Raw genomic sequence first — 27170 nt, 5'->3', positions numbered from 1 at the left:
CAGTATGATAGTGCAAAGCGTTAATCCTAGAGGATCCTAGACCAGCCTATGCAATTATTAAAATCTTATTAATGGAAGAATCTTGATTGTTCCTATATTTGTATTCATCCCAGAACTATGAACAGTTTGGAGCATTGTACAACAGGCTATGTAGAAAAATCAAGAATAATGCAGGGAGCAAAAGAGCTAAGTAAAAAATCTTCATTAATAATGAAGGCAAATTCACTGAACTGTAAGTTACACATTGAAGTGAGTAACAAATCAGAAAGAGATACCTCTTAATACCCATATCTCTGATAGCAGATGAAGGAGGGCCTATGAAGATGATTCCCTCTTGCTTGCATAGCTCGGCAAACTCTGTGTTTTCTGAGAGGAAACCATACCCTGGATGAATAGCCTAAAACAGAATGAAGGTTACCAGCCTACTTTACACCAGTGTAACCCATGTCACCCTAAAACTACAGGTTTATATAGAAGGCTTTCTGGGGGGACGGAGGGAAACATGGGATGGAACATACCATGCACAAAAAACATCAACCACCAGGAATACAATTAAGAAAAACTAAAGGGTAGGTGGGTAGGTTGGGTCGAGCAGTTAAGGAATGGGTGATAAGTAATTATAACAAGACTAGCAATCAATGGTTAATCTGAAGGAAATGTTTTATGTTGCTTCATTCCGCTGTGGTTTTGTGCATGCTGTCTATTTAGCACTTGATCCTGCAAATAGTCACACCCATGAGTATAGTTAGGCCAGGCAGAATATGATTTTTTTTTTAAATAATTTTAATGGATAATATCAATGTTTGTTTTAAGCATATTTTTATATTTTATCAATTTATTTTTTCACAGCTGCAAGAAACTATAGGGGGTATCAGGCAAGAGGGTGGGTCAGACCACTTTTAATGATCATAGATGTTGGTTTCAAAAAGTTGAAATTTATAACCATTAAAACAAATTCTCAACATGACATCAAAATATACACAATAAATATCCTTAAATCAAATTCTAATAGGTTCTCAAGCAGCATTTTTCTTACTTTGTCTATCTATAAATTTCAATTATTATTGACGGGAATTTTTTTTTTGGTCAATTTTTATATGGACGGTGAAATTGTTTACTGACATTTACCAATAAAAATCTGATCCCTCGAAGCCTAAGTATAGTTAGTCCTGTGCAGAGTACCCCTGGTGTCAGTGGAACTCTGCTCAGAAGTAAATATATCCGCAGGAATAATTAATTGCGGGACCAAGTCTTTAGATTATAATTTAAGCAATCTGGAGCAGGGAACTGGGCCTAATCCTGCAAATATTTCCATAGGAGAGTAATAATATTTAGTAAGTAGTCCCATTGAGTAAAGCAAACTAGGTACGTTTTGAGCTTCAGGTCCTACGTGAAGGGCCTACAACACTTTATGCTGCTTGGACAACATTTTCAAAAGTGCCTGAATGACCGAGGAGCCTAAGTCTCATTTTCAAAAACAATGTCAGAATTTAGGAGCCTAAATCTTATTGACGTTGCTTTTGAAAGTAAAACATTAGTATTTTTGAAGGTGTTACCTTATATAAATGAAATAATATCTCATGCATATAAGTTTTGATCAAAGCAGACAACCTTTAATTTAAAATGTCATTATTTTAACTATCAAAAGAAAGCATCTTAAAACTACATTGTGAGGTGAAAGATACAATAAGCTCAGAACAGACACAAAGAGGACAATACTACTGTATGTGTTGTTTAGAACAAAATAAGCTGCACCTTACATAAGAACAACTATACTGGGTCAGATGAAAGGTCCATCTAGCCCAGTATCCTATCTTCCGACAGTGGCCAACGCCAGGTGCTTCAGAGGGAATGAACAGAACAGATAGTCATCAGGTGATCCATCTCCTGTCACCCATTCCCAGCTTCTGGCAAACAGAGGCTAAGCACACCTTATATGAACAAACATTTAGAGCACTTTCCTCTGTAATTTTATCTTTATTTTTTAGCTCAAACCCAAAGGTTAAATTGGAAATTGAATTTTCCCATGTACTCAGAGGAACCCATTTAACTGTTCTCAAAAGCACAAGTACAGTTTTTCATAGGGAAACCACAGTACAAGGAAGGCCAAATCAAAGTGCGTAATTTGGTAGGGGCAGTGTAGTTATATTTACCTGTGCTGTTGATATTTTGGCCACTTGTATTATTTTTTCCATGGCTAAATAGCTCTGCTGAGAGGCAGCTGGACCAATGAAATATGCTTCATCTGCCTATTGTAAAAGAAATATACATTACTATTAGATCAAGTGTTAGACAATTGAACAACAAATTTAAATCTTAACTGGAGGCCCATTTTATCATTTATAAAAATGCTAACATGCAGCAATTTAAATTGTTTGCTCTTCAGAAAAGAACTCAATTGGGTGAACTTAATTATGTCATTTTTTATAGAAATAGAGACCAGTGGCCACTAACCTGGACCTTTCTTGAGTTTAGAAAGCGAAACTGTCTGCTGTTTTTGTGATGTCTTCAGAAGTCTAGAATAAAACTCAACATACTTTTCTTTGTGATTCAAGCAGAACCTGAATCTAGGTCTTCAGAAGTGAAAATCTACTGCACTAGCCCACTGGCACCACCTTTGGTACTGACAATATTTAACAAAACTCTTCCCCATGCAATTTAACTTTCATTTAATAATTAAAGGCCTGATCCTGCAAACTTATGCATGCTATTAACATTATTCACATAACCAGGCTCATTTAAGTCAATGGAACTATTCATATGAGTAAAATTACTTGTGTGCATAACTGTTTGCAGGATTGGGCCTTATGTTTTTAACTAGTATACTTCACCATTGCAACATGCATGGAATTCTTGTCTGCATCACTGTAAACTGCTACAGACTTCACACCCATCTTTCTGGCCGTCCGCATCACCCTGCATGCAATTTCTCCTCGGTTTGCAATGAGGACCTTCCCTATGTTTCTTCTTTCTATTAAAAGAAATAAAGTCAGGTTTTACATGTATATGACCAATCTATACCTTTCTATGTTACATGATATGAAAATACTGTCACAGTTTACATAATATTACAAACTTCTATTACAATATTTAGTATATTATTTAAATACTATATTGTTATGCTTTTTTAAAAAAATTACTAGCTATTGCATGGATTTTGTACCTTTTGTATCAAAAAGGGTCTTTGAAGAAAGAAAATTACAAACCTAAATATAACTAAAGGCAAATAAAATTCCATAAAATCTTTTCATGACATATTTCCAGGTGCTTCTAATTAGATCTAATATATTGAGTATTTCTTCGGAAACGTAATCAATCGAGCACTTATAAAATAAACTCTAACTTTCTAATTTTCCCTATAACTAATGTTCTCAAGTTAATTTCAATGCTATTAATGTTCTTAACATATTTACAGCATATATGGATAGAGAAAATAGTTTAATACCTGTTGCTGAAGCAAATTTCAGGCATCTTTGTCTCCAAATCCATTTTCTGCACAAAACAGTAAACAAATAGAATTATAATAACGAAAAAAACATTACAGTAGGGTATAATTGAGCTATTTCTATTCTTGGGTGCAGCAAGGATACTAATACAGTTTTGATGTTTTTAATCACTTAGTATTTATATAGTACTGTCAGGAGTATATATGAAGTGATATGCCAAACAAAAACAAGTCCCTCTCTAAAGGAAGTTACATGAACAATAGATCACAATCCAATCAAAATAAAAACAAGGTGGTAAGGGGCATTAAGACTGAAATACTTTGAGGATTAGGGTTTTTTTTTTAAAGCTTTTAAAGGACAGGGTGGTCAAAGTGTGGTTATTGAATAGGAGGTGTTCAAGGTACACAGCAGCATGTGAAAGAACACATGAAGTCCACAGAAAAAGGGTTAGGTGGAAGGTCACGGTGGACTCAAGAGAGATGTTGCCAAGAGAGAAGAAACAAGCAGAATAGAGTTATGAGAACTTTGATTCACAAACCTGCTATTCTGTTCCAAATACAGAAGTAGTGAGCAAGGCAAATTAGAGATATTTGAGAATGTTACATGGGCAGAGAGACATTTTAAGTAGTTCACTTAAGTGTTTTAATTAGCACATAAATTAAAAATTAGATTGGATCACTGGCAACAAGGTGAAAGAGATACACTTGAAACAGATGACTAGATCATGGTGGTTCAACTTGGGCAGTGAGTTTAAGACATAACTTTTGTTAATAATCCACACGTTTGCTAAACCACACCAGCTAAGGGAAATGAACAAAATTTTGGCAATCCCCTCTGCATGTAACCAGATACGAGATAGGTATAAACCATTGTTTAGGAATTGTCTACACAGCAACTAGACACCCATGGCTAGCCCGTGCCAGCTGACTAAGGCTCACGGGGCTCAGGCTGTGGTCTGATTCATTGCTGTATAGATGTCTGGGCTCTAGGACCTGGTGAGATGAAAGGGTCCCAGAGCTCAGGCTACAGCCCGAGCCTGGAAGTCTACAAAGCCATGAAACAGCCCCGCAGTCCAAGACCTAGCTGGCTGGCATGGGCCAGTCACAGGTTTTTGTTTGCTGTGTAGACATGCCCTTAAGATACCACTATGAGAGATGTCTTAGTAATCACCCAAGAGAGATACAAAAGTAATCACTGGGGGTGAGTTCTAAAACTGAGCTTGATGTTTTATGTTTTCTTTTGTCAGCTGTTAAACTATACCTAGAGGATGAACTGTACTGAGTTTTTATCACAGGGCTTTTAAAAATATCCTTGGTGAGGGGATTATTTGTCTTCACTGGAGAGAGCTATTTTGTTTGCAAATGTTAATGTTTTATTGAAATGTATCATCAATGGGCACATTACATACATTCAAGAAATAAAAATTTGTCTATATGAAACCCCCAATTTAATCAGCATCCCATTTTATCCGTTGAAGAAAGCAAGAACCTAAAGATGCTAACATGAACTGATTGAATCCATCACTCATTACACCACCACTAACATATGTGCTAGAACAGTTACGTGGTATTATGAATGGCCTTCAATTTTCTGCATGTACTTCCCTTTCCATAGTCAAACACACTTTTTATGCAAAAGTCTGTTTTATCTCCCTGATATGTCCTGTGTCATGTCTGCACGACAGCTGGAAGGCATCCATTCCAGCTCCAGGAGACATGTTCAGGATAGCTTGGGTCAAACTAGTGCACTAAAAACAGAAGTGTGGCCCTGCTGATGCCAGTATCAGGAGCTAGCCAGCCAGCCCATGGAGCCTGATCCCATCCAAGACCCTAGGTATGTACTCAGGGTGGCTGGTCCCTCCTGCCACTTAGGGTGACCAGACGTCCCAATATCTGGGTGGTTGTCCTGCACCCTGACCACAACTTGTCCTGATATTTCACTCCACCGGCAACACTGGTTGTTGTTGTTTTTTGGGGGCGGGGGGTTGGTTTTTTTTTTTTTGGGGGGGGGGTGGCTCCGCCAGCAGCACTCAGCTTTTTTTTTCGCAGACCCCCGTCCCCCTCCCATGTGTCCCGATATTTTCTTCATCTCCTCTGGTCCCCCGCGTCGCTACACTTCTACTTCCAGCGCACTAGTCGGATCAGGGCTGGCCTGGGTAGGTCTCCTCCAGCAGGAGTTTACACCTTCCAGCTCCAGCGCTTCGGGACTATTCTCCTCGGTCCCGGGGTCCCGGCGTGAGGGGGGCGGCGCAGGGCTAGGCCCTGCTGGCAGCTGCGCGGGACCCGTCACCTGTGCTGAGCGCTCCGCGCGCTCCCGGCAGCGGGGAGGCCCGCTCCGAGGGACGCTGAGGGGCCCCGGCAGGGCAGCGTTCAGCTCTGGCCCGGCGGGCTGGGGGCGGGCCGGGCACCTGCAGGCAGGAGACCGGGTCCCGAACCACGGCTGCTCTGCGCTTGGGGGGGGAGGGGACTGTCCAGAGGGGCTCCGGGCCGGGGCCCAGTGGCCGCCCCCCGCCCCGCACTCACTGGCATTGCAGCGCCCACAGGCACCGGCGGCCCCGCTCGCTCGCTAGCACCGTGGCCGCCATGTCTGCCCAGGGATGGGAGCCGAGCGGGCTCAAAGCAGTTGGAACTCGGAGTGGGCGCGGGGGCGGACCCGTGTCTGTCAGTCAGTCCCGGGGGCGGGGCGAACGCACAGGGCCAGTGGCCAGTGGCTGAGCATCGGGAGGGGGCGGGGCCTTGCGGTAGCTGGGGGCAGTCCTGGGCAGGGAGAGCAGAGGTGTCCCCTAGTTTCCAAGTCCCATGGAGCCTGAGGTGGTGCAAGCTGATGGGCCAGGGCTGAGCATCACAGAGCCATGCATTGCTCCCCAGGGGTCAGCCACCCCCAGGCTGGCAGCGGGAGTCAGAATGAGAGACAACTCCCAGGGCTGGCCTTGATGGGTCAAAACCCAGCCAGCCCCAGTAGCTGTCCTGATTTTATAGGGACAGTCCTGATTTTTGGGTCTTTTTCTTATATAGGGTCCTATTACCCCCCAGCCCCTGTCCCGATTTTTCACGTTTGCTGTCTGGTCACCCAACCTGACAACCAAGAGAGCGCCTGACCCACACTAAGAACTGGGTTCCCTAAAGAGATCAGTGCCCCGGTAGGAACCAAACTGCATGGGTGGTGAGTTCTGAGCCATTTGGAAAATTGGACTGTGGGTGCTGAGCCCTTTGGAGAGAGTTCACACCTATTCTTGATCCAAATTGCAGCCCTGAGCCCGTTTCCCTATTACACATTGGATTTTCTGCAGCTAAAACTAGGCCTTGGTGCCAGGTCACTTGGCTCTTCTGAGTGCCATCAGGCAGATCAGCATTTAGTACTCTGCCACTTCTCAGGTCATTTTTTATTCACACCGTAAAAAGCAAATTTTTTTTTCTCCGTTACTTGCTATGGGTAAATCACCTGTAGTTTCAGTGATCATCTGAAATACCTCCAAAATCTCTACCTTCCTGGTGCTTATTTATATTGCAGTAGTGCTCAAAATACATGTTAGGTGCTCTCCAAACACAGAGGAAGATGGATCCTGACCCAAAGAGCATACTTGCCATTAATTAACTTCTGATTATTTTTTAACGAGATATAATGGCACTGAAAACCTGGTTTCAGGTTTCTGCTGTAATAATTTGCATTGTGGGTGATCCAGGGAAGCTGCATCAGCTTTGGGAATTTTTATGGTCCCTCAGACGGAACCCAAAAGGAGGACCAGAGCACTGGCTATGTAGTTGGGATTATTTGACCTATCTATCTGTCAAGGCTGTTAATTTGAGCATACATTTATTTTATTCTCTTTAAAACACAGTGCTTTGTACTACATTATATTGCCTTAGAAAATCCTGAGACAGATCTATCATGTTTTTAATTTGCTTCTGAACACTAGAGGGCAGCATTTTATTAAGTTTATCATAAGTGGGTTTTAGCCCGTGAAAACTTATGCCCAAATAAATGTGTTAGTCTCCCAGGTGGCACGTGGACTCCTCCTTGTTTTTGCTGATACAGACTGACGTGGCTATCACTCTGAAATAAATTAAATATATATATATATATATTACAAAGCCCAAGTTATAGGTGGTGAAGTACAGAATATATTTTTAATCATAAAAGTAATGGAGATATACCTATCTCATATAGCTGGAAGGGACCCTGAAAGGTCATGGAGTCCAGCCCCCTGCCTTTACTAGCACAATTAGGTACTGATTTTGCCCTAGATCCCTAAGTGGCCCTCTTAAGCATTGAGCTCACAACCCTAGATTTGGGGGGGAAAGGCTAATGCTCAAACCACTGAGCTATGCCTCTCACTCACTCGCTGACCCACATCAGTGGCAGCCTAGTTTATTCTGCATTTCTTTGCTGCATGGATTAATTAATGTATCACCCCAGCATGTTTTTAAGTTATAACAAAATCAAGTGTATTATCAGGCATGGCTGCTCCATGACAACCCCAGCTGGCACTGCTTGCCTCAGTTTTCTTCCCTCAGGTTGATCTCCTCTGTTTTCTGCTGCAGATATGGCTTAGCCCTCTGGCCAAGGGAGAAACTTTCAGGGAAGCAAAAGTCCATCTAAGGAGTCTCAGCCAAACAAAAAAGGCTCCTGTGCTCTGCAGGGCTTTTCTTCAGCCTGCCTTGTGTGCCCTGTTCCCAGCTCCTGATGGGCTACCTTGAAAGTCTTCTCCCCTGTTCTGGTATAGAGCCCTGGGTCTCCAGGCTTTTCTGGCCTCCTGCAGACCTGGCCTCAGGGCCTTCCATAGGAAGCTACCTATCCCCCTGTAGTTCCACACCCACACTGATCTCTCTCAGTTCTTTTATAAGGCCCAAGTAAGAACATAAGAATGGCCATATTGGGTCAGACCAGTGGTCCATCCCACTTAACATCCTGTCTTCTGACAGTGGCCAATGCCAGATGCTTCAGATGGAGTGAACAGAACAGGGCAATTTATCAAGTGATCTACCCCTTTGTCATCCAGTCCCAGCTTCTACCAGACAGAAGTTTAAGGCCCGCTAGAGCATGGGGTTGTTATGCTTGACCATTTGGGCTAATAGCCATTGATGGACCTACCCTCCATGAACCTCTCATTCTTTTTTGAACCTAGTTATACTTTTGGCCTTCACAACATCCCTTGGCAATGAGTTACACAGGTTTACTGTGCATTGAGTGAAGAGGTACTTCCTTATGTTTGTTTTAAATGTGCTGCCTATTAATTTCATTGAGTGACCCCTGCTTCTTGTGTTATTGTGAAGGGGTAAACATTTTCTCCACACCATTCAACGTTTTGTAGGCCTGTCATATCCCCCCTCAGTCATCTCTTTCCCATGTGAACAGTCTCAGTCTTCTTAATTTTTCCTCATATAGAAATTGTTTCATACTGCTAATCATTTTTGCTGCCCTTCTCTGTACTTATTTCCATTTCTAATATATCTTTTTGAGATAGGGGTGACCAAAATTGCATGCAGTATTCTAGGTGTAAGCACAGTATGGATTTATATCATGGATATTTTCTGTCTTATTATCTATCCCTTGCTTTATGTTTCCTAACATTCTGTAAGCTTTTTTGACTGCTGTCATAAACAGATAGTTACGGGTTAATGTCTCTTTCACCTGTAAAGGGTTAACAAACAGTGAACTTGGAACACCTGACCAGAGGACCAATCAGGAGACAAAATACTTTCAAATCTCGGTGGAGGGAAGCCTTTGTTTGTTTTTTGGGGGGTTTTGTTTTGTTCTCTCTGGGTTCTGAGAGTGACCAGATGTGCAACTAGATTTCTTTCCAATCTCTCTGATACAGCCTCTTATATGTTCAGAATAGTAAGTACTAGGTAGATAAGGTGGTTTTAGTCTTTTGATTGTTTTCTTTGTTTGCAAATGTGTATTTTGTTGGAAGGATTTTAATTTGTATTTGTGCTGGGGGAAGGCTTCTCTCTAGTGTCTATAAGCTGAAAGACCCTGTAACATTTTCCAACTTGATTTTACAGAGACAATTTTTATTTTTTCTTTCTTTTATTAAAAGCTTTTCTTCTTTAAAAGACCTGATTGATTTTTCGTCTTGTTAAGGCTCAAGGGAATTAAGTCTCTACTCACCAGGGAATTGGTGGGAGAAAGGAGGAAAGGGAGAGGGGAAGGTGGAATTCTTCTGTGTTTTAGATTAACAGAGCTTGAATTTGTATTACCTCTTGGTGAGAGGAAAAGAGGAGGAGGGAAGGTGACATTCCTCTCTATTTTAAGATTGAATAAGTTTGAATCACAGTGATCTTCCAGGTAAACCCAGGAAGGGGAAGCCTGGGAGAGGCAACGGTGGGGGAAAGGCTTTACTTTCCTTGTGTTAAGACCCAGGGGGTCTGGGTCTTGGGATCCCCTGAGGAGATTTTAGGGAGCGGGACTAGAGTGTACCAGGCACTGCAAGTCCTGGTTGGTGGCAGCACTACAAGATCTAAGCTGGTAATTAAGCTTAGAGGATTTCATGCTGGTACCCCATCTTTTGGACGCTAGGTTCAGAGTGGGGGTTATATCATGACAACTGCCACTGCACTTTGAGCAGATATTTTTAGAGAACTAGCCATGTTGATTCCAAGATCTCTTTCTGGAGTGGTAACAGCAAATTTAGACTCCCTCATTTTGTATGTATAGCTGGGATTATATTTTCCTCTGTGCATTACTTTGCATTTATCAATATTCAATTTCATCTGCCATTTTGTTGCCCAGTCACCCAGGTTTGTGAGATTCCTTTGTAACTCTTCACAGTCAACTTTGAACTTAATTCTGTTGAATAGTTTTGTATGATTTGCAAACTTTGCCACACCACTGTTTCCCCCTTTTTTCAGCTCATTTATGAATATGTTGAACAGAACTGGGCCCAGTACAGATCTTTGGGGGAACCCTGCTATTTTCCTCTCTCTACTATGAAAAGACTATTTTATTTCCATCCTTTGTTTCCTATGTTTTAACCAGTTATTTATCCATGAAAGAACCTTCCCTCTTATCTCATGACTCCTTCCTTTTCTTAAGAGCATTTGCTGTGGGACCTTGTCAAAGGCTTTCTAAAGGTCCATGTGCACTCTATCCACTGGATCACATTTGTCCTCATGTTTGTTGGTAACCTCATTTCTAATAGAATGGTGAGGCATGATTTCCCTTTACAAAAGCCATGTGGACTATTTCCCAACATATTGTGTTCATCTATATGGCTGATAATTCTATTCTTTAATATAATTTCAATCAATTAGCCTGGTACTGAAGAGGAGCCTGTAAGTGAGATGATTACCTCTGGAGCCATTTTAAAATAAATCAGTTTACAATTGACACATCAGACTGGGACAATTCCTCAGATTTATCACCTACAAAGAATGGCTTGGGTGTGACAATCTCCCTCACCGCCTCTGCAGTGAAGACCAATGAAAAGTATTCATTTAGCTTCTCTGCAGCAGTCCTAAATGCTCCTTTAGCAACTTGATCATCCAATGGCCCCAGTCACTGTTTGACAGGCTTCCTGCATCTGATGTACTTTAAAAAAAAAATGCTGTTTTTTTGCTAGCTGCTCTTCAAATTCTTTTTTGGCCTGCTTAATTATACTTTTACACTTGACTTGCCAGAGTTATGTTCCTTTCTCCTTTCTTCGGTGGGATTTAACTTCCAATTTTTAAAGGATGTCTTTTTGTCTGTCTCTTTTATGCTGTTGTTTAGCCATGGTGCTGATTTTTTGGACCTCATCCTGTTTGGTTTTTTTATTTGCAGTGTGTGTGTGTATATATATATATATATATATATATATATATATATATATATATATATATATAATATAACTACCATAATAGAGGCTCAAACATTATATATATATATATATATATATATATATATATATATATATATATATATATATATATATATATATATATATATATATATATATATATATATAATGTTTGAGCCTCTATTATGGTAGTTTTTAAAAAGGTTCCATGCAGCTTGCAAGCAATTCACTCTTGTGACTGTTCTTTTAATTTCTGTTCAACGAGCATCCCCATTTTTGTGGTGTTCCCCTTTTAAAAGTTAAATGCTACTGTGGTCAGTCTCTTTGGTATTCCCCCCCCCCCATACAAGGATGTTAAATGTAATTACATTATGGTCACTATTACTGAGTGGTTCAGCTATACTCACCTCTTGGACCAGCTCCTATGCATCACTTAGGACTAAATCAAGAATTGTATCTCCCTTGCTAGGTTCCAGGACTAGCACCTGGCATTGGTCACTGTCAGAAGACAGGTTACTGGGTTATATGAACTTCTGATCAGATTCAGTATGGCCGTTCTTATGCTCCAAGCAGCAGTCATTAATAGCTTAAAGTTTCAATTAAGCTGTCACCTGACCCTTAGTCCTGCCCCCTCAGGCTGGAAGCAGCTAATTAATTATGGCACAGGTATGGCAGGCCCAGTTCCCCTTAAAGGAGACAGTCTCCCTGAGACCCCAAGAAATTGTGCATGGTACTGAAGTTGAAAGTGGAAAATAGTAAAATTACAATGTAAATAATTTTTAAACGCCCACAGGGTGCTTACCACTGTATATGACACAGATAAGGACATAGTTGCAGAACCAAAGGCTTTATACTCTAACTAGAATTGGGAGAATTAAGAGGGGGAGGAGAAAAGTTTGGCATATTTAGAGAGTTGGATTAGATTAATAAGGAAATCCAAATACTAGTCCCCTCTTCCCCCACACATATTTATATGTGTGGACTGTTAGCAGCATAGTCCATTTGAACTTTGAATACATTTTCCTTAAGAAGAGGAGAGATACTAAAACTTGTCATGTCATGATAGGGTAGACAGTATTAGAACTTTTAAAATATTGGTCAGCCCCATATGCATTATACATTAGAAACTTAAGGGAAACAGGAAAGTCTCTGCAAAGATGTGTGCCAAAACCACATTTCTGTGGCCCTGATCTGTATGGACTTTGATTTTCATGTTAAAAAAGTTTCCTGTTTTTTTCACAACCTTATATTCTTTGTGAAAAACAGGAGTGTAACTGCAACCTATTCATTTTTAATTTTTTTTTAAATAAACAGCGAAGTAAGCATCTGAACAGATGAGACAATAACGTGTTTTAGAATGCTCAGGTGTGAGGATCAGGAAGTTACATGGGGTGTGGTGAAGGAAGGGGCCAGTAGAAGAAAGGAAGTGTGAACTCTTGGATGTTTTGTGGCTGGCTGGAAAAGCACGGCTACCAACAGAGTTGTTCCTGTGGCCCAACACGCCTGCAGCAAAAGTACATCACTGCATCGCTGACAATGATCTGCAGAGACCACTGACCTGAGGAAGGCTGAGAGGAAGAGTGGGGGACCCATAAGCAATCCTTTATGTAATCTCTTTTGGCATAGACCATACTTCTTGTACATTGGCATAATAATTTTTTGTTATATGATTAAATACAAATCCATTCAAGTATTCATCTGTGTGGATCCCACTGTATGTATGAATGCATGCCGTGTGCATGAGATTGAAATCTTTGCATAGCTGTATCCATTGGACCTATATTCTGCATGTCTCCCCTCCACAACCTAGGGCTTAAACCATGCATCAGTACCTTGTCCCTGCCCATGGCAGCAAGACAGAACCAGGCTGTGTCTGCTTGCTACCCTTAACGCATTCACCAAATCCAGTTTTATCTAGCTAGATAAAACACTAGATTCCTCCCCCCTTTGCTTTTTTCCCTTTCTTTAACAAAAAAACCCAACCCCCTATTTTTCTCTCATTACTCTGCACGAAAACCACTCAAGTGACAGATTTGAAACATTTGGGCTTCAACCCTGTGACATTCCGCTTACAGATGATCATAGCCCTTGTTTAGTTATCTCAGAGAGAGCCATGTGCCTGACTATTGCTCCATCTGCCATTTGTTCTCCTTAAAATGAGGAAAATCTAGAGACATCCAGCTAATATGTCTCTAAAAGAACTACTTCAGACTCAGAAGAACAGGCATCAAACTCCCAGGTGGGAGCTTCTACCTCTAAACCCCAGTTTGTGTCTGCATCCGCAGCTGCTGAGAAGTGACTCTCAAGACCAGTACCAGTAAGAAGTCTGATCTGGCACCTACAGGCCATGAAGCAGCCACCAAAGAGAGCTCAGCACTGATAGTTGTCCAAAGACAAGGTAAATCCGACCACTAGATCATATATGGTTACTGGCACCAATCTTCCCCCCTGAAAAAGGAAAAGTCGAGAGGCTGAAGAAGAGCTATTCACCTTCTCTTTCCTTCAGAGAACTGAGCACAAAGCTCTTACTACAGGGATAAGTGCTACTGGTTCAGCTTCTGGCTCAGTGCTGAAGGGCACTAAGAATATCCTGGTCCCTGTGTCCAGTACAGATTTGTCAGCCCTGAAAATGGTAGTGTGGACATTGGAGCAGGCACCAACAATCAAGCACTAATGGTTCTGGCTGACTTATTGCTGATGGAAGTTGCCTCCCCTAGTACCTTCATCTAGCACTGACTCCAACATCCAAGTTTAGTAATCACATTACCTCACAGATTCACACTGCCATTGGAGGAGATCTATTTCTCCTCCCACACTCCTGACCAAATCTTCTCCCCTTATGGCCATGGCTCAGCAGTCTCAGTCTTGGGATGGCCTTGCCAGGTAATCTGAAGGCCTAGTGGTCAAGTTACAGTCTACCATCCCCTAATGCTCCCCAGGTTCCTCTGGTCAGGCAGAGCCTCTGGGGAAAAGGGGACGGGGGTGTCCCAGCCCAGGAACCAAGAGGGAAGGGAATCCCTAGCTGGTACAACTGCCCAGCTTCCTCTAGGCCACTTCCTCCCTAGCCCATTCTCTCCTGAGTTTGGGGCATGGTCATGGCACTCAGCTTCCCTCTCAGCAGAGGATCTCTCCGATGCCTAAATAGTTAAAACAGTCAGTTGGTCTTTCCAGCTCACTTTCCAGTGTCCACTTGCTCCCCCTTAGCAGGGGTGGGAAAAAAAGGGGGTCAGGCCCTTGGCCTCCCAGTTGGGACTTACCCAATCTAGACTCTTCCCATGTAGATCCCTCTGTCCTAAAGGCTTCAACTAGCCTCTCCTTCCCAGTCCCCCTGCTTGCCTCTCACAGTCTCCTTTTAAGCAGAACCACCGTTTGGAGCATGCTTTTCAGCTGCTGAGGGGCAGGGCCTTCTTCACCCAGTACTGCCCCATTACTCTTTAGTCTTAGTGAGGGGTCTGTAAACCCCATCACAATGTAACAGCACTCAACAGATGCAACAAATTCACAAAACACACACACTGAAAATGACTGAAAACAATCTTTATTACAAAAACTCCAACAATGGAAAAGTACAGAGCATACACGATTTTCATAACTGAGTAATTATGTTGGGACCCATTGATAATGGCAGGATAACAGTTAAGGAGATAAGTCTATAAGCTAATGGTGTCTGTAGTCTCAAGAAGTACATTTAAATCTTCCACCACTCTCCTTGCAGCACTTCGCAGCCAATTTTTAGATTGGCCTTTATTTGCCCTTTGTGGAAAAATAAGGGACAGAAGGAAATAAAGCTTTGCATTATGATCTTATTGGCCTTTTGGCTAAGAATAAGTATGGGTTTGGTATAATATGTGATACAACTTAACAAGAAAGGGGATATGTTGCATTTGCAGTAGGATGTAGTACATGATCTAGGTTGTGATTTTCAGTGGTGCCTAAAGGAGTTAGGGATTTTAGCAGAGTGTTTTTGTTTCTAGCATCTATGATCCTATACTGTGTGCTAGATGTTGGACAAGTGGCAGATGTTGGCAATGAACAACTATGACAAGGAGGAGTGGGGCCACTAGGTTAGGTAGCATTGTCAGCGTTGATCACCCATACGTATGAGCAAAAGCAAATAGAAGAAATGGATGATGTCAATAGTGGTGTTAGTGTGACAGCATGTCCAATATACAGAGTATTATATGGTAAGATTGTAAAAATCTCACTGCATGTTCCTCCTTTTCAACCCATACTTTGTATGGAATATTTCCTCAAACAGAACATTTGACAACAAAACCTTGCAACCAAGACCCACTAAATCTGTAGATTTCCCCCCTCTGAAGCTGGAAGCTCCTAAGAACAACATTATATGAACAATTTCTCAGAAGATAAGCCACCCACCAGTATTAAGCTAAATTCTGGCAGGAAATGAGCATGAGCAGCTGTCAAAAAATTGCATGTAGCAACTCAGGCAGCAAGTTTGCTGCCTGCTCTTACTTCCCATAAAACTCAACACTTCCTGACCAAGCAATTTCCTCTATCTACATCTCTACTGCCATTTGTTCATGCTGCTTGAAAACATCTGTTCATGGGATTGGGTTGATAGGGTGTTACTGCTTGTCAGAGAATAGATTCACATCCTCAGCAGCTGTAAAGCAGTGAAGGTCCATTGACTCCTCAGCTGCTGTAAAAATCATTGTATCTGCACTGGCTTTAGTTTGTGTAAATGGCCATAGCTCCAATGGCTTCAATGAAGCTTTGCTGATTTTACACCAGCTATCGATCTGGCCCTATGGCTGCATTTGTATTGTACGCCGCACCAGTGCCAGGTAGCACAAATCTATCATTTTACTCATTGCATGGAAAAGGATCGCATTTAGCTTTTTTTCCTTTTTTTTTTTTTTAATTTTAAATAAAAAAAGACCTTCCCCTTCCCCCACACACACTAGGGGAAAAAAAAGATAAACATGAATTCAAACATTGTTCACCACTAATAGTTTGATTTATAATTCTAGGCCAAAATATGCAATAAAATGTATTTATTATGCATCATCCATAAAAATGGCACAGGGCACTGCACAATGAAATTATTGTGTAATTAGTTAAATTATTAGTAATTAAGACCTGTTAAAGCAAGAGTGAATAGATCTCTCTTCAACTGGATATCAAATGTTAAGACTGAATAGTAACAGAGTTTCCCAGGTAAGGAACATAACAAGAAAATGCTTTGGTTCCCATTGATAAAAGATTAAAAACTGGACAGACAAGGAAACCCAATATTTGAGATTCTAACAAATGGCTAGGAACATACAAGAAAGGAGATCAGTTAAATACGCTGCACTGCAGCTATTCACGGCCTTAACTGTGAATAAAACAAACAAAATTTATATGTTCAAAACTTTAAAAGGACCCAGTCAGGAAAGTTTACAACCTGATCCTGTGAGATGCTACACTCCTTCAGCAGCCCTCAGGATTATGCCCTTAAAATGCCAGTAACGTGCTGAGAGAGTAATAGTTATATTGCATGTTCTTTATAAATTCAGTTTTCAAATTTACGCTCTTCCTTATATTAACTCATTTCCTACGTATGATCCATAAACTGTGTTGTAAAAACAAACAGTTGAACTGAAATAGAACAATGTAAAATGCCACAGTATTTTTAGTGGCCTAACAGTGTTATTAGAAGGAAAATTATGGTAGACTTGAAATTCTAAAATCTTTTCATTAAATGCTTCTCATTATTTATATGAAATTATTTTGATCCGCTAGATTCTCTGGTACACAGGCGATTTACACTTAAGGCAGACTGCATATAGGATGAGTGCCAAGATGCCGGCGATAAAGATCACGAAGAAACCAATCGCAGGAAAAATGATGTTGAAGTCAGCTGCGCACTCCTCCACTAGAATGGGAAAAAATATGTTGGGTAAAATTTAGTGATGCTGACACTGACTGAATCTTTCAGCCCTTCATGAAGTGATCTTTGAATACTGGAACATTAGAATCATTTGATCAGTTGCAGTCATTTGAAAGGACCATATCTCTTCTGCTTATTATGCTATTTTACAAAGATATCCAAGTACCTCTCCTTTTGCTGACTGGTTTTAAATTTAGTTTGATACTTTTGTGGACTTATGAGTGCTGCAAAATAGTCTTTCATTTTTACAGTCAAACTGAGAGAACATTTCTGGTAATGCACTGTTACTTTCATAGACAGATTTTAAGGCCAGAATGAATCATGATGATCATCTAGTCTGACCTTCTGCATAACACAGGCCAGCCCCACATCTCAGCATCCATGTGGAGGGAATTTTTCTCCTCCACTGTGTAAGTGAGTAAGCAATAATGGTTTAACTAAGCAGTAGTAAAATATCAAAACAACTTTTAAACTTTAAACAAAATGGGCCAGATATTGATTTGAGTTACCCTGGTGAAAATCCAGAGTGAGCCCACTGCAGTAAATGAAGTTACTCCAGATCTATGCTATTACTTAACGGATATAAAATATTGGCCCAATGTTATCTATTTATTATTGCTTTTTTTTTTCCAAACTAAACTAAGTGATGAAGAATTCTTTGTACAACACATTTTCTAAGATCCCATCCTGCAGTCCTTACCCAGGCAAAACTCCCACTCACAGCAAAACTTAGCTTGTTACCGTTATTAGTAGGGAGGATTTTTACTGTTCTCATATTTTATACTACTTTCTCATTTTAAAATATTTTCATATTTAATTTCTCCTCACTTTGATGTGTTTTGTCACAGGGAGTCAGGTTTTTTGGTTTTTGTATGTTTGTCTTTTAAACTTGGTAAATCTTTTGTAAGATGAAGATTTAAATCAACTAAAACCCACTTTAAAATAATCTCAAAATCAATTACTGTATATATCTCTCAGTCACCTGATTAGTAGGAAACAGAGACCAAAGCATTACGTACAGCATGCTTTAAAATTAATCTAAATTATCTCCATGTGCAGACCCAGCACTTCAGTTCACAAGCATGAAATTCATCCTTGTGCAGAGGGCCTACACCCCATTTAAGTCCCACAAGAACCTTCAAAAAGTAGCTTAAGTTCATCTTCATTTGTTCACAGACCTTTGTGGTCCCTCTGCAGCTGACACCATTTAATATTAAATATTCACTGATGGTGTGTTTTTAATAACCTTAGTGTCTTCCTATACTTAGAATAGGAAAAAGTATCATCATTACCTCAGCATGGCAATTGTTGAGTTTTGTGGCAATGACTGTAACTATTCTGAATAGGAAGTGATTTTACTCATGAGCTCCCAAGAGAATATTAAATATTGGTCTAATTGGATCCTCAAGCCCACTTGAACTCACCCCAACCTCAACCTACACATGCTCAGTAAAGTCTCATGACACTAGCCCATGTTTTCTGCCCTTCTGTATTAGATCTCTCTATGCTATATTGTGACAGAGGGTTAATACTGACATGCTCTTTATAGCCACAGATGGCTCACTCTATCCCCCTAGAGCAGACATTTTAAAAGAAATCCACTGTCTTAGATATATTTCTTATTCCTTATTATGTTTTTTTTTTAAATGGAAATAAAGCTCCTTAGAAAATTATCCAGGATTCACTCTGGAGTGGGCATCAAAGCAGCCCGATCTGTCTGTGAAAGTGCAACAGCACTAATATGTTATATCACATTGCCACAGCAGGACCTGTCACTCTGTTTCGCCAATGGAATTAGTAGGAAAGGGAAGAGATTAGTATAATACTACCCCTAATACTCATAAGGTGAGTGTGCACATTTTTGTGGAGGGAAGCAGAGGCAACCTGTCCAACCATGATGATACTTGTCCCAGGGCTTCTACACACATGGCTTCCCATAAAAGCATCACCAAGCACTGGTTCTACAGAATCTCCTGTGAATATAGACTTAGTCCTGTGAGAGAGTGTCTTGCATGCCTAATAGTTAATCATCTCCTTAGACCCTAACAGCATATCCCTAGACTCATCCCTTTATCATTTGTTCTGTCTTCTGAGCACCCATAATTTTGTTGGCTCTTTTTCAAGAACACATAAGATCTTAAGTGTTACCTTGTGCATGTGCATTAAACACATGGCCTCATCCCATTTAAAACTATAGGTCTTTGTATAGGTTTCACAACGGGAAGCCAAGATTCCCAAGGCCTCTATACTTGCGACGCACTTTTTGAAGTGTGTGGGCAATTCAGATGCGTTCATATCCTCTATTTGGCTTTCTTCTGGAAATTAGCCCCAAGGCAAGCACAATGACAAACAATCCCAGGATGCTCAGGCCCAATGCAATAGGGATTGTTCTCCTGTTTCTGTCAAGAGAACATTCTTCCTCTGCAATTAAAGTTAGAATATAGAGTAGGCATTAGATCAAAACAACACACTGCTAGAATGCAAGCCGATGCAGATACTTTTAGAACATAGCTACCAGGACAACCCAGAATTCTATGTCATTGCTGAACGCTGTATGTTTTTCTTAATGGAGGGATCACATCTCACAAAAATATACTTGCCTACATGGAAATAGCTATATTCCTTGTGGGGAATCAATTCTGCTTTATCACATACACACACACGGAAAAAAAAATCTGTTGATACACATTTACCTGTGGAGCACTCCATGCATACAGTGCAAGGTTAAAAATAATGAGTAAGACCGGTATCTGACATGAAGGAGAACCTCTGCTGTGCATCTTTCAATTACTCCTGCCTAATAGCCTGCCTGGTGCAAAGGTTGCAGATCTCTTGAGGTATCTAGATAGACTTATGTAGTGCTGGAGAGGAGCCGGTGGTCATTGTACATGTAGGTACCAGTGACATAGGGAGGGATAGGAGAGAGATCCTGGAGGCTGCTAGGTAAGAGATTGAAGTCCCGGACCACCATGGTAGCAATCCCTGAAATGCTTCCAGTTCCACACACATGGCCAGTTAGACAGGCAGAACTGCAGGGTCTCAATGCATGGATGAGACGATGGTGTAGGGAGAAGGGTTTTAGATTTATTAGGACATGGGGAAACTTTTGCAAAGGGGGAGCCTATACAAGAAGGATGGGCTCCACCGAAACCAAAAGGGAACCAGATTGCTCACACTCAACATTAAAAAGGTCCCAGAGCAGTTTTTAAACTAAGGGCTGGGGGAAAGCTGACAGGTGTGGAGGAGCATGTGGTTCGGACACAGGCATCCCTTAGGGAGGATCTATTAATGGAGATTCTCTATGTCCCAGAAAGAGGAGAGGATGGAAGACGATAAAATACAGATAGGATCTGATGAGAAACTGTCAAATGAAAAAAAGTCCCATTCAATTACATCATATAATGGCAGACAGCTAAAAAGTAGCAAGTTTTAAAAATGCTTATATACCAATGCTAGAAGTCTAAATAATAAGATTGATGAAATAGAGTGCCTCATATTAAATTAGGATACTGATATAATAGGCATCACAGAAATTTGGTAGAATGAGGATAATCAATGGAACACAATAATGCCAGAGTACAAAATATATCGGAAGGACAGAACAGGCCGTGCTGGTGGTGGAGTGGCACTATACGTGAAAGAAAGTGTAGAATCAAATGAAGTAAAAATCTTAAATGAACCAAACTGTACCATAAAATCTTTAGGGATAATAATTCCATGCTCTAATAATAAGAATACATCAGGAGCAATATATACGGCGGCCCACCTGTCCAGAATAGTGAAGTGACTGAAATGCTCTGGGAGATTACAGAGGCTATTAAAATTAAAAACTCAATAATAACGGGGGATTTCAACTATCCCCATATTGACTGGGCACATGTCATCTTAGGGGACAGGCTGCAGAGATACAGTTTCTTGACACCTTAAATGACTGCTTCTTGGAACCTCTAGTCCTGGAACTCACAAGAGGAGAGGAAATTCTTGATTAAGTGGAGCACAGCATCTGGTCCAAGAGGTGAATATAGCTGGACCACGTGGTAACAGTGACCGTAATATAATTAACTTTAACATGCCAGTGGCGGGGAAAACACCACAGAAGCCCAACACTGTAGCATTTAATTTCAGAAAGGGGAACTTCACAAAAATGAGGAAGTTAGTTAAACAGAAATTAAAAGGTACAGCACCAAAGGTGAAATCCCTGCAAGCTGCACGGAAACTTTTTAAAGACACCATAACATAGGATCAATTTAAATGTATACCTCAAATTAAAACACACAGTAAGAGAACCAAAAAAGAGCCACCGTTGCTAAACAACAAAGTAAAATAAGCAGTGAGAGGCAAAAAGGCATCCTTTAAAAAGTAGAAGTTAAATCCTAGTGAGGAAAATAGAAAGGAGCATAAACTCTGGCAAATGAAGTGTAAAAATATATTTAGGAATAATAGTTTAGTTATATACAGACTTAAATTAGAGTGAATGAATGAAGACTCGGCACAGCGCTTCTGAAAGGTTGCCAAACCCTGAACTAGACAGTTATAAGTCACCAAAACCAGATGGTATTCACCCAGGAGTTCAAATGTGAAATTGCGGAACTACTAACTGTAGGCTGTAATCTATCATTTAACTCAGGTTCTGTACCAAATGACTAGAGGATAGCTAATATGATGCCAATTTTTTAAATGGGCTCTAGAGGTGATCCCAGCAATTACAGGATGGTAAGCCTGACTTCAGTACCTGGCAAACTGGTTGAAATGATAGTAAAGGACAAAATTGTCAGACACATAGATGAACATAATTTGTTGGGGAATAGTCAACATGATTTTTGTAAAGGGAAATCATGCCTCACCAATCTACTAGAATTCTTTGAGGGGGTCAACAAGCATGTGGACAAGGGGGATCCAGTGAATACAGTGTACTTAAATTTTCAGAAAGCCTTTGACAAGGTCCTTCACCAATGTTTCTTAAGCAAAATAAGTAGTCGTGGGATAAGAAGGAAGGTTCTCTCATGGATTGGTAACTGGTTAAAAGATAGGAAACAAAGAGTAGGAATAAATGGTCAGTTTTCAGAATAGAGAGAGGTAAATAGTGGGTGTCCCCCAGGGGTCTGTACTGGGACCAGTCCTATTTAACATATTCATAAATGATCTGGGAAAAAGGATAAACAGTGAGGCGACAACATTTGTAGATGATACAAAACTACTCAAGATAGCTAAGTCCCAGGCAGACTGCAAAGAGCTACAAAAGGATCTCTCAAAATTGGGTAACTGGGCAACAAAATGGTGGATGAAATTCAGTGTTGATAAATGCAAAGTAATGCACGTTGGAGAACATAATCCCAACTATACATATAAAATGATGGCGTCTAAATTAGCTGTTAGCCCTGAAGAAAGAGATCTTGGAGTTATTGCGGATAGTCCTCTGAAAACATCCACTCAGTGTGCAGCAGGAGTCAAAAAAGCAAACAGAATGTTGGGAATCATTAAGAAAGGGATAAATAATAAGACAGAAAATATCATATTGCCTCTATATAGATCCATGGTACATGCACACCTTGAATAGTGTATGCAGATGTGGTTGCCCCCTTCTCAAAAAGGATATACTGGAGTTGGAAAAGGTTCAGAAAAAGCCAACAAAAATGACTAGGGGCATGGAAAAGTGCTGTATGAGGAGAGATTAACAAGACTTGGACTTTTCAACTTGGAAAAGAGACGACTAATGGGGGATATAACAGAGGTCTATAAAATCATGACTATTGTGGAGAAAGTAAATAAGGAAGTGCTATTTAGTCCTTCTCATAGCACAAGAATTAGGAGTCACCAAATGAAATTAATAGAGAGCAGATTTAAAACAAACAAAAGAAAATATTTCTTCACACAACACACAGTCAACCTGTGGAGTTCCTTGACAGAGGATGTTGTGAAGGCCAAGACACTAACAGGGTTCAAAAAAGAACTAGATAAATGCACGGAAGTGGGCAGGAATGGTATCCCTAGCCTCTGTTTGCCAGTATCTGGGAATGAGCAACAGGGAATGGATCACTTGATGATTACCTGTTCTGTTCATTCCCTCTGGGACACCTGGTATTGGCCACTGTCAGAAGACAGGATACTGGGCTAGATGGACCTTTGATCTGACCCAATATGGCCGTTCTTATGTATGGCCAAAGAAGGGAGTCCATAGCCAAGCACTTCGTTAGCATGATAAGGATCACACCTAACTCCATATTGCCTCAAACCTACTAATTCTCCATGCGCAGAATCCCATATTTAACTCTGAACACTTGCGAGTGAGGAAATTGGGGGTGGAGGGTGAGAGTTTTGGACATAGGACAGAGGATTATGCCTAATGCTGATTCTTACTTGGAGTCATACATAGCATCCACTATCATGGAGGCTAGAGCACAATAGCCCATAACAGAGGGACTTGCAGTATCAAGATCTTAGCTGATAGATCCATTTACTAATTAAATTATATTTGGGAAATTTATTATATATCTGATGGGACTCCACAGGCTTTTGTAGGCAAGTAATGTATATCTTTTAAATGTGCCTAAATATTAACTCCAAACATACCTCTTACCTGTAAAGAAGGGAAACAAATCTCGAAGTCCTTAGTCAGTCCCTAAATAGGCAAAACTCCCATTGAAATCAGTCATCGTTTTGCCCGACTGAGGACTTAGGGATTGGGCTCAATGAGACGTTGGCCTGAGGAAGAACTGAATAAAGACTGCAAAATTTAGGACATTTACTTGAATAGGACTTAAGGATCTGGCTCATTTAAACTTGCACTACAGTCAGAATAACATTAGAGATGAGAGGATAGTCTGAGTTTCACCATTGCCCAGTGCTAGCAGCTGCAGGAAACTGATCATAGATCCACCTGATCTTAATGCACGAGCTCACTCAGTGCTCCAGAGAAAGGCCTCTTATGTGATGCTTTGAGTACAGTAGTTTCCTCTGATCAATTAAATCCTTTATATATGATCACGAATCATCACAGCTCAGCAGCCAATCCAATTTACACCCAAAATATGCTCGGGTCCAAGTAACTTTCTTCCACTGTGAATTATGCCTAATAACTTGGGCACAGCAGGAAGGTCAGGTGTTGACTGTCCTCCAAGAAAGATAAAGTCTCTCCATGTCTGTGACATACAATATTAAATCTTAAAGTGTTAGTAAAACTGTATGATTCCTTTTCCTGCTGTTAATCTTATCTTCAATTCTTTTTAACCTCCTGGTCTGCATTGCTACAGGTTGTGGTGAGTTGTGGCTTGGTTTAATCTTCTTAGTAGGGGGCAATCATTACACCAGCAGCATTTAACTAACCTTGAGCATATTCTGGAGTATAAAATGTCATCTATAACTCCAGAACTACCACATTGCTTACCCTGCTCCTGATGCAGTTTTTACCTAGCTCAGTGGTTTCATCTAGGGCTGGGTGCTGCTTTTTTTAAAAGTAAGCCTTTGGCAAATTCAGGATTGTGGTAAAGCTACACAGCTTCTGTAATCTGCATTCAAACTCTCCACAGGTCTGCGGCTGTCTGGATCAGGGATGTTGGTTTGGGGGCAACTTTGGGTTGTGAGCACTGAGACCTATTTCCAGTGTATGGAAGTGTGATTCAAAAGTAACTTTTAGGGCTTTCCGAACACAGTAGAACAATCCAAACTCCTCCTTGATGTAACTCCATTGTGGCTTATGCAAAACCATAAGTATCTTGAAACCCACTGTCATTGCTGCTGGTGTTTTCTTTCTTTCTTCCTTTTTTTTTTTTTTTTAAAGATAAGCAAATCTGGTGCAATGGAAGTGAAACTCCACTGTCTCAGAGATGTGACGTAAGAAGGCCATTTGTGTGGCTGCTTTACAGAGCCAGCTTTCACTGGGGATTTTTCATTCATCATCTGCATACAGAACAGTATGTAATTTTCTCGTAACTTTCTTGGCCATTGGAGGAGTTCTTTTAACCAAAATTACCTGCCTTCTGGCCTTTTGGCTTAATTCCAATATAACATCATTTTGGAGATGTCCTTGATTAGCAGGCTATCTCCTGTTATAGGGAGACAGATTATGTGATCTAATAGGCCTTTTCTATGTGTTACCACTGGAGATGGGGCCATACCAAAATCCCAGGTCTGAATAAACCCATTCTTTTAGGAAGTTCAGATCTGAATTTGGAGACCAACTATGATCCACATCAGCTCAGTTTTGTTGTATGGAAGAACCCTTTGTGAGAATGTGTTTACATTAAAACAAATGACAACTAAATCTTGCAAATTCAGCTTCAATATTAAGAACTTTTAAAAATATGTATAGGGGAAAAAACATGAAGAAGATGATGTCATGAGGAACTGCAGGAGGTCTATGGAGAACCCAGTATAGTAAATGTAGTGAAGTCCCAATCACTTCATTGGACAGAGCATGTTGTTAGGATGATGGAAGACACACCAAACAAGGCATTTCTTGGAAGGACATCCTTGTGGTGTCCAACCTCATGGCTAGTAAGGAGAAGATGGAGGGATAACAGTGAGCAAAGTCTAAGAGCTTTTAATGTGAATTACCCTCAACTGGAAAAATATGCCCTTGAAAGAAAGAGATGGGGACAAATTCTGAGAATGGCCAAGGTTCTCAATAGTCTACAGAGCCAGGAAGCAGTAGTAGAGAGAAAAAAAACAGTTTCCCACTATATTACCTTCTGTGCATAATGAGACGTACTAGCCTGCCAGGAGGAGGAGAAGGAGCTGAAATGCTGAACTAGCAAAGGAAGAACAGTTCAGTTTTAACAGATTCAAAGGAGAGAATTAGACAGGGAAGGGTAATCAAGGAAATGATCTTTTGAAAGCAAGAAGAACATCAGAGGGTAAAGGAAGAGCTATGCGCCTTTTCTTTTAATGTGTGTAAATGGCAGGAGAAATGAGAAATCTGCTTGACTACTTAGGTTCGGGTATGGTGCCATGACCATAGAATATGCGCACCTTATACGAATTAAAAGCAAAAGAAAATATTGATCATCCTCTCTCTTTCTTCTGAGTCGGTAGCACTAAGCTACTTGACTGGCTTGTGTTTGCATGTCTGTATGCAAGAGGAACTTGTTCAAGGAAAGCCAACTTGAAGAGATGAACTTTGCATTTAGTGCTGAATATGGGCAGGCTGGTGGTCATTCTTGCTGCACCTTTTCTGATAGTGAGTTCCATAGTCTCTAAGTCAAGACCCACTAAAAGTTCCATCTCCTGCATGCCACAGCGGTTCCCTACTGGATGGCAATTTCATCATTCCAGTGAAGTGTAGTGTTGTGGGAGATCATGGTTCTAAAGGGGCAGATGTTCTCCCAGGTAACTAGTCCCAGGAACAGCTTTGACAACAGAGACCTTGAATTAGACTCTGTAGACAAAGGCCTAGAGGGCAGGAAGCTAATGCAATGGTTGTAAATACACTTTCAGTAGCATTGGGAAAGCAAGAAGAGGTGAGGGATACAACGGTCACTGAGAGACAGGTAGGGTCGAGGATGGTGAGTTTTTAAGGATGAAGGGGAATGGAGCATGTTTATAGGCAGAGGGAAAGGAGCCAAAAGTCATAGAGAGGCTTTCTCCTTCATGCCCTGGCCTGATGTGTGACTGGGAGAGACCGATGACACCAGCAGCTAACAGGTGGAAACACTGGGGAAGCAGTTTAACTTAGAGAGCCATTACTTTACATTGATTTTCCACATACTTAACAGAGCCACCATATTTCCAGCCTGCCAGCCCGCAGTGAGAAAAGCCTCCTTGCTATATTAATAAAATTGAAATGCTGCCCAGTTGCAAATCTTTAGCTCCTGGAGCCACAAAATAAGCCTGGATGAGCTAACTCTCTAACGTACCTTTCCCAAACTGGTCACCAACAATGGCAAAGGCTTGGAGTTGGGTGTTAACAGTGAGCAGCTGGAAGTTGTCTGCCAGGTTCACCATCTGTTTGCTGAGACACTTAAATGAATTCCCCATCGTAGCTGTAAACAGCTGCTTGCTTGTAACATTGTGCCATGAACCTGGAGGCCACAAAGAGAGAGAGACACAAGTAGGA

General features: G+C 40.9%; 2 protein-coding genes across 7 annotated transcripts in view; both read right to left on the bottom strand.

Annotated features, from left to right (window-relative positions):
- Positions 1 to 6073, bottom strand: part of MCCC1 (methylcrotonoyl-CoA carboxylase 1) — a 29700-nt gene extending 23627 nt beyond the window's left edge. For all 3 annotated transcript variants that reach the window (XM_030575481.1, XM_030575482.1, XM_030575483.1), the window contains exons 1-5: positions 5969 to 6073; positions 3446 to 3492; positions 2832 to 2971; positions 2154 to 2249; positions 276 to 397 (exon numbers count right to left, since the gene is read on the bottom strand). In XM_030575481.1, the coding sequence (XP_030431341.1) occupies positions 276 to 397; positions 2154 to 2249; positions 2832 to 2971; positions 3446 to 3492; positions 5969 to 6030 (467 nt within the window). In that variant the 5' untranslated portion in view covers positions 6031 to 6073. The remainder of the gene's footprint in view (positions 1 to 275; positions 398 to 2153; positions 2250 to 2831; positions 2972 to 3445; positions 3493 to 5968) is intronic.
- Positions 6074 to 14739: 8666 nt separating this feature from the next.
- The window catches only part of LAMP3 (lysosomal associated membrane protein 3), a 34594-nt gene continuing 22163 nt past the window's right edge, over positions 14740 to 27170 (bottom strand). For 2 of the 4 annotated variants that reach the window (XM_030576088.1, XM_030576086.1), the window contains exons 5-7: positions 26971 to 27135; positions 19380 to 19540; positions 17017 to 17104 (exon numbers count right to left, since the gene is read on the bottom strand). In XM_030576088.1, coding sequence (XP_030431948.1) covers positions 19401 to 19540; positions 26971 to 27135 — 305 coding nt within the window. In that variant the 3' untranslated portion in view covers positions 17017 to 17104; positions 19380 to 19400. Of the gene's footprint in view, positions 17105 to 17738; positions 19541 to 26970; positions 27136 to 27170 lie in introns of those variants that run through there. The other 2 variants (XM_030576089.1, XM_030576087.1) reach the window with 2 other exon arrangements.

The sequence above is a fragment of the Gopherus evgoodei genome, chromosome 9 (genome assembly GCF_007399415.2).
Source record: "Gopherus evgoodei ecotype Sinaloan lineage chromosome 9, rGopEvg1_v1.p, whole genome shotgun sequence".
Taxonomy (NCBI): domain Eukaryota; kingdom Metazoa; phylum Chordata; order Testudines; family Testudinidae; genus Gopherus; species Gopherus evgoodei.
The sequence above is the reverse complement of the archived record's forward strand: the minus strand, read 5'-3'. Positions and strand labels throughout refer to the sequence as shown.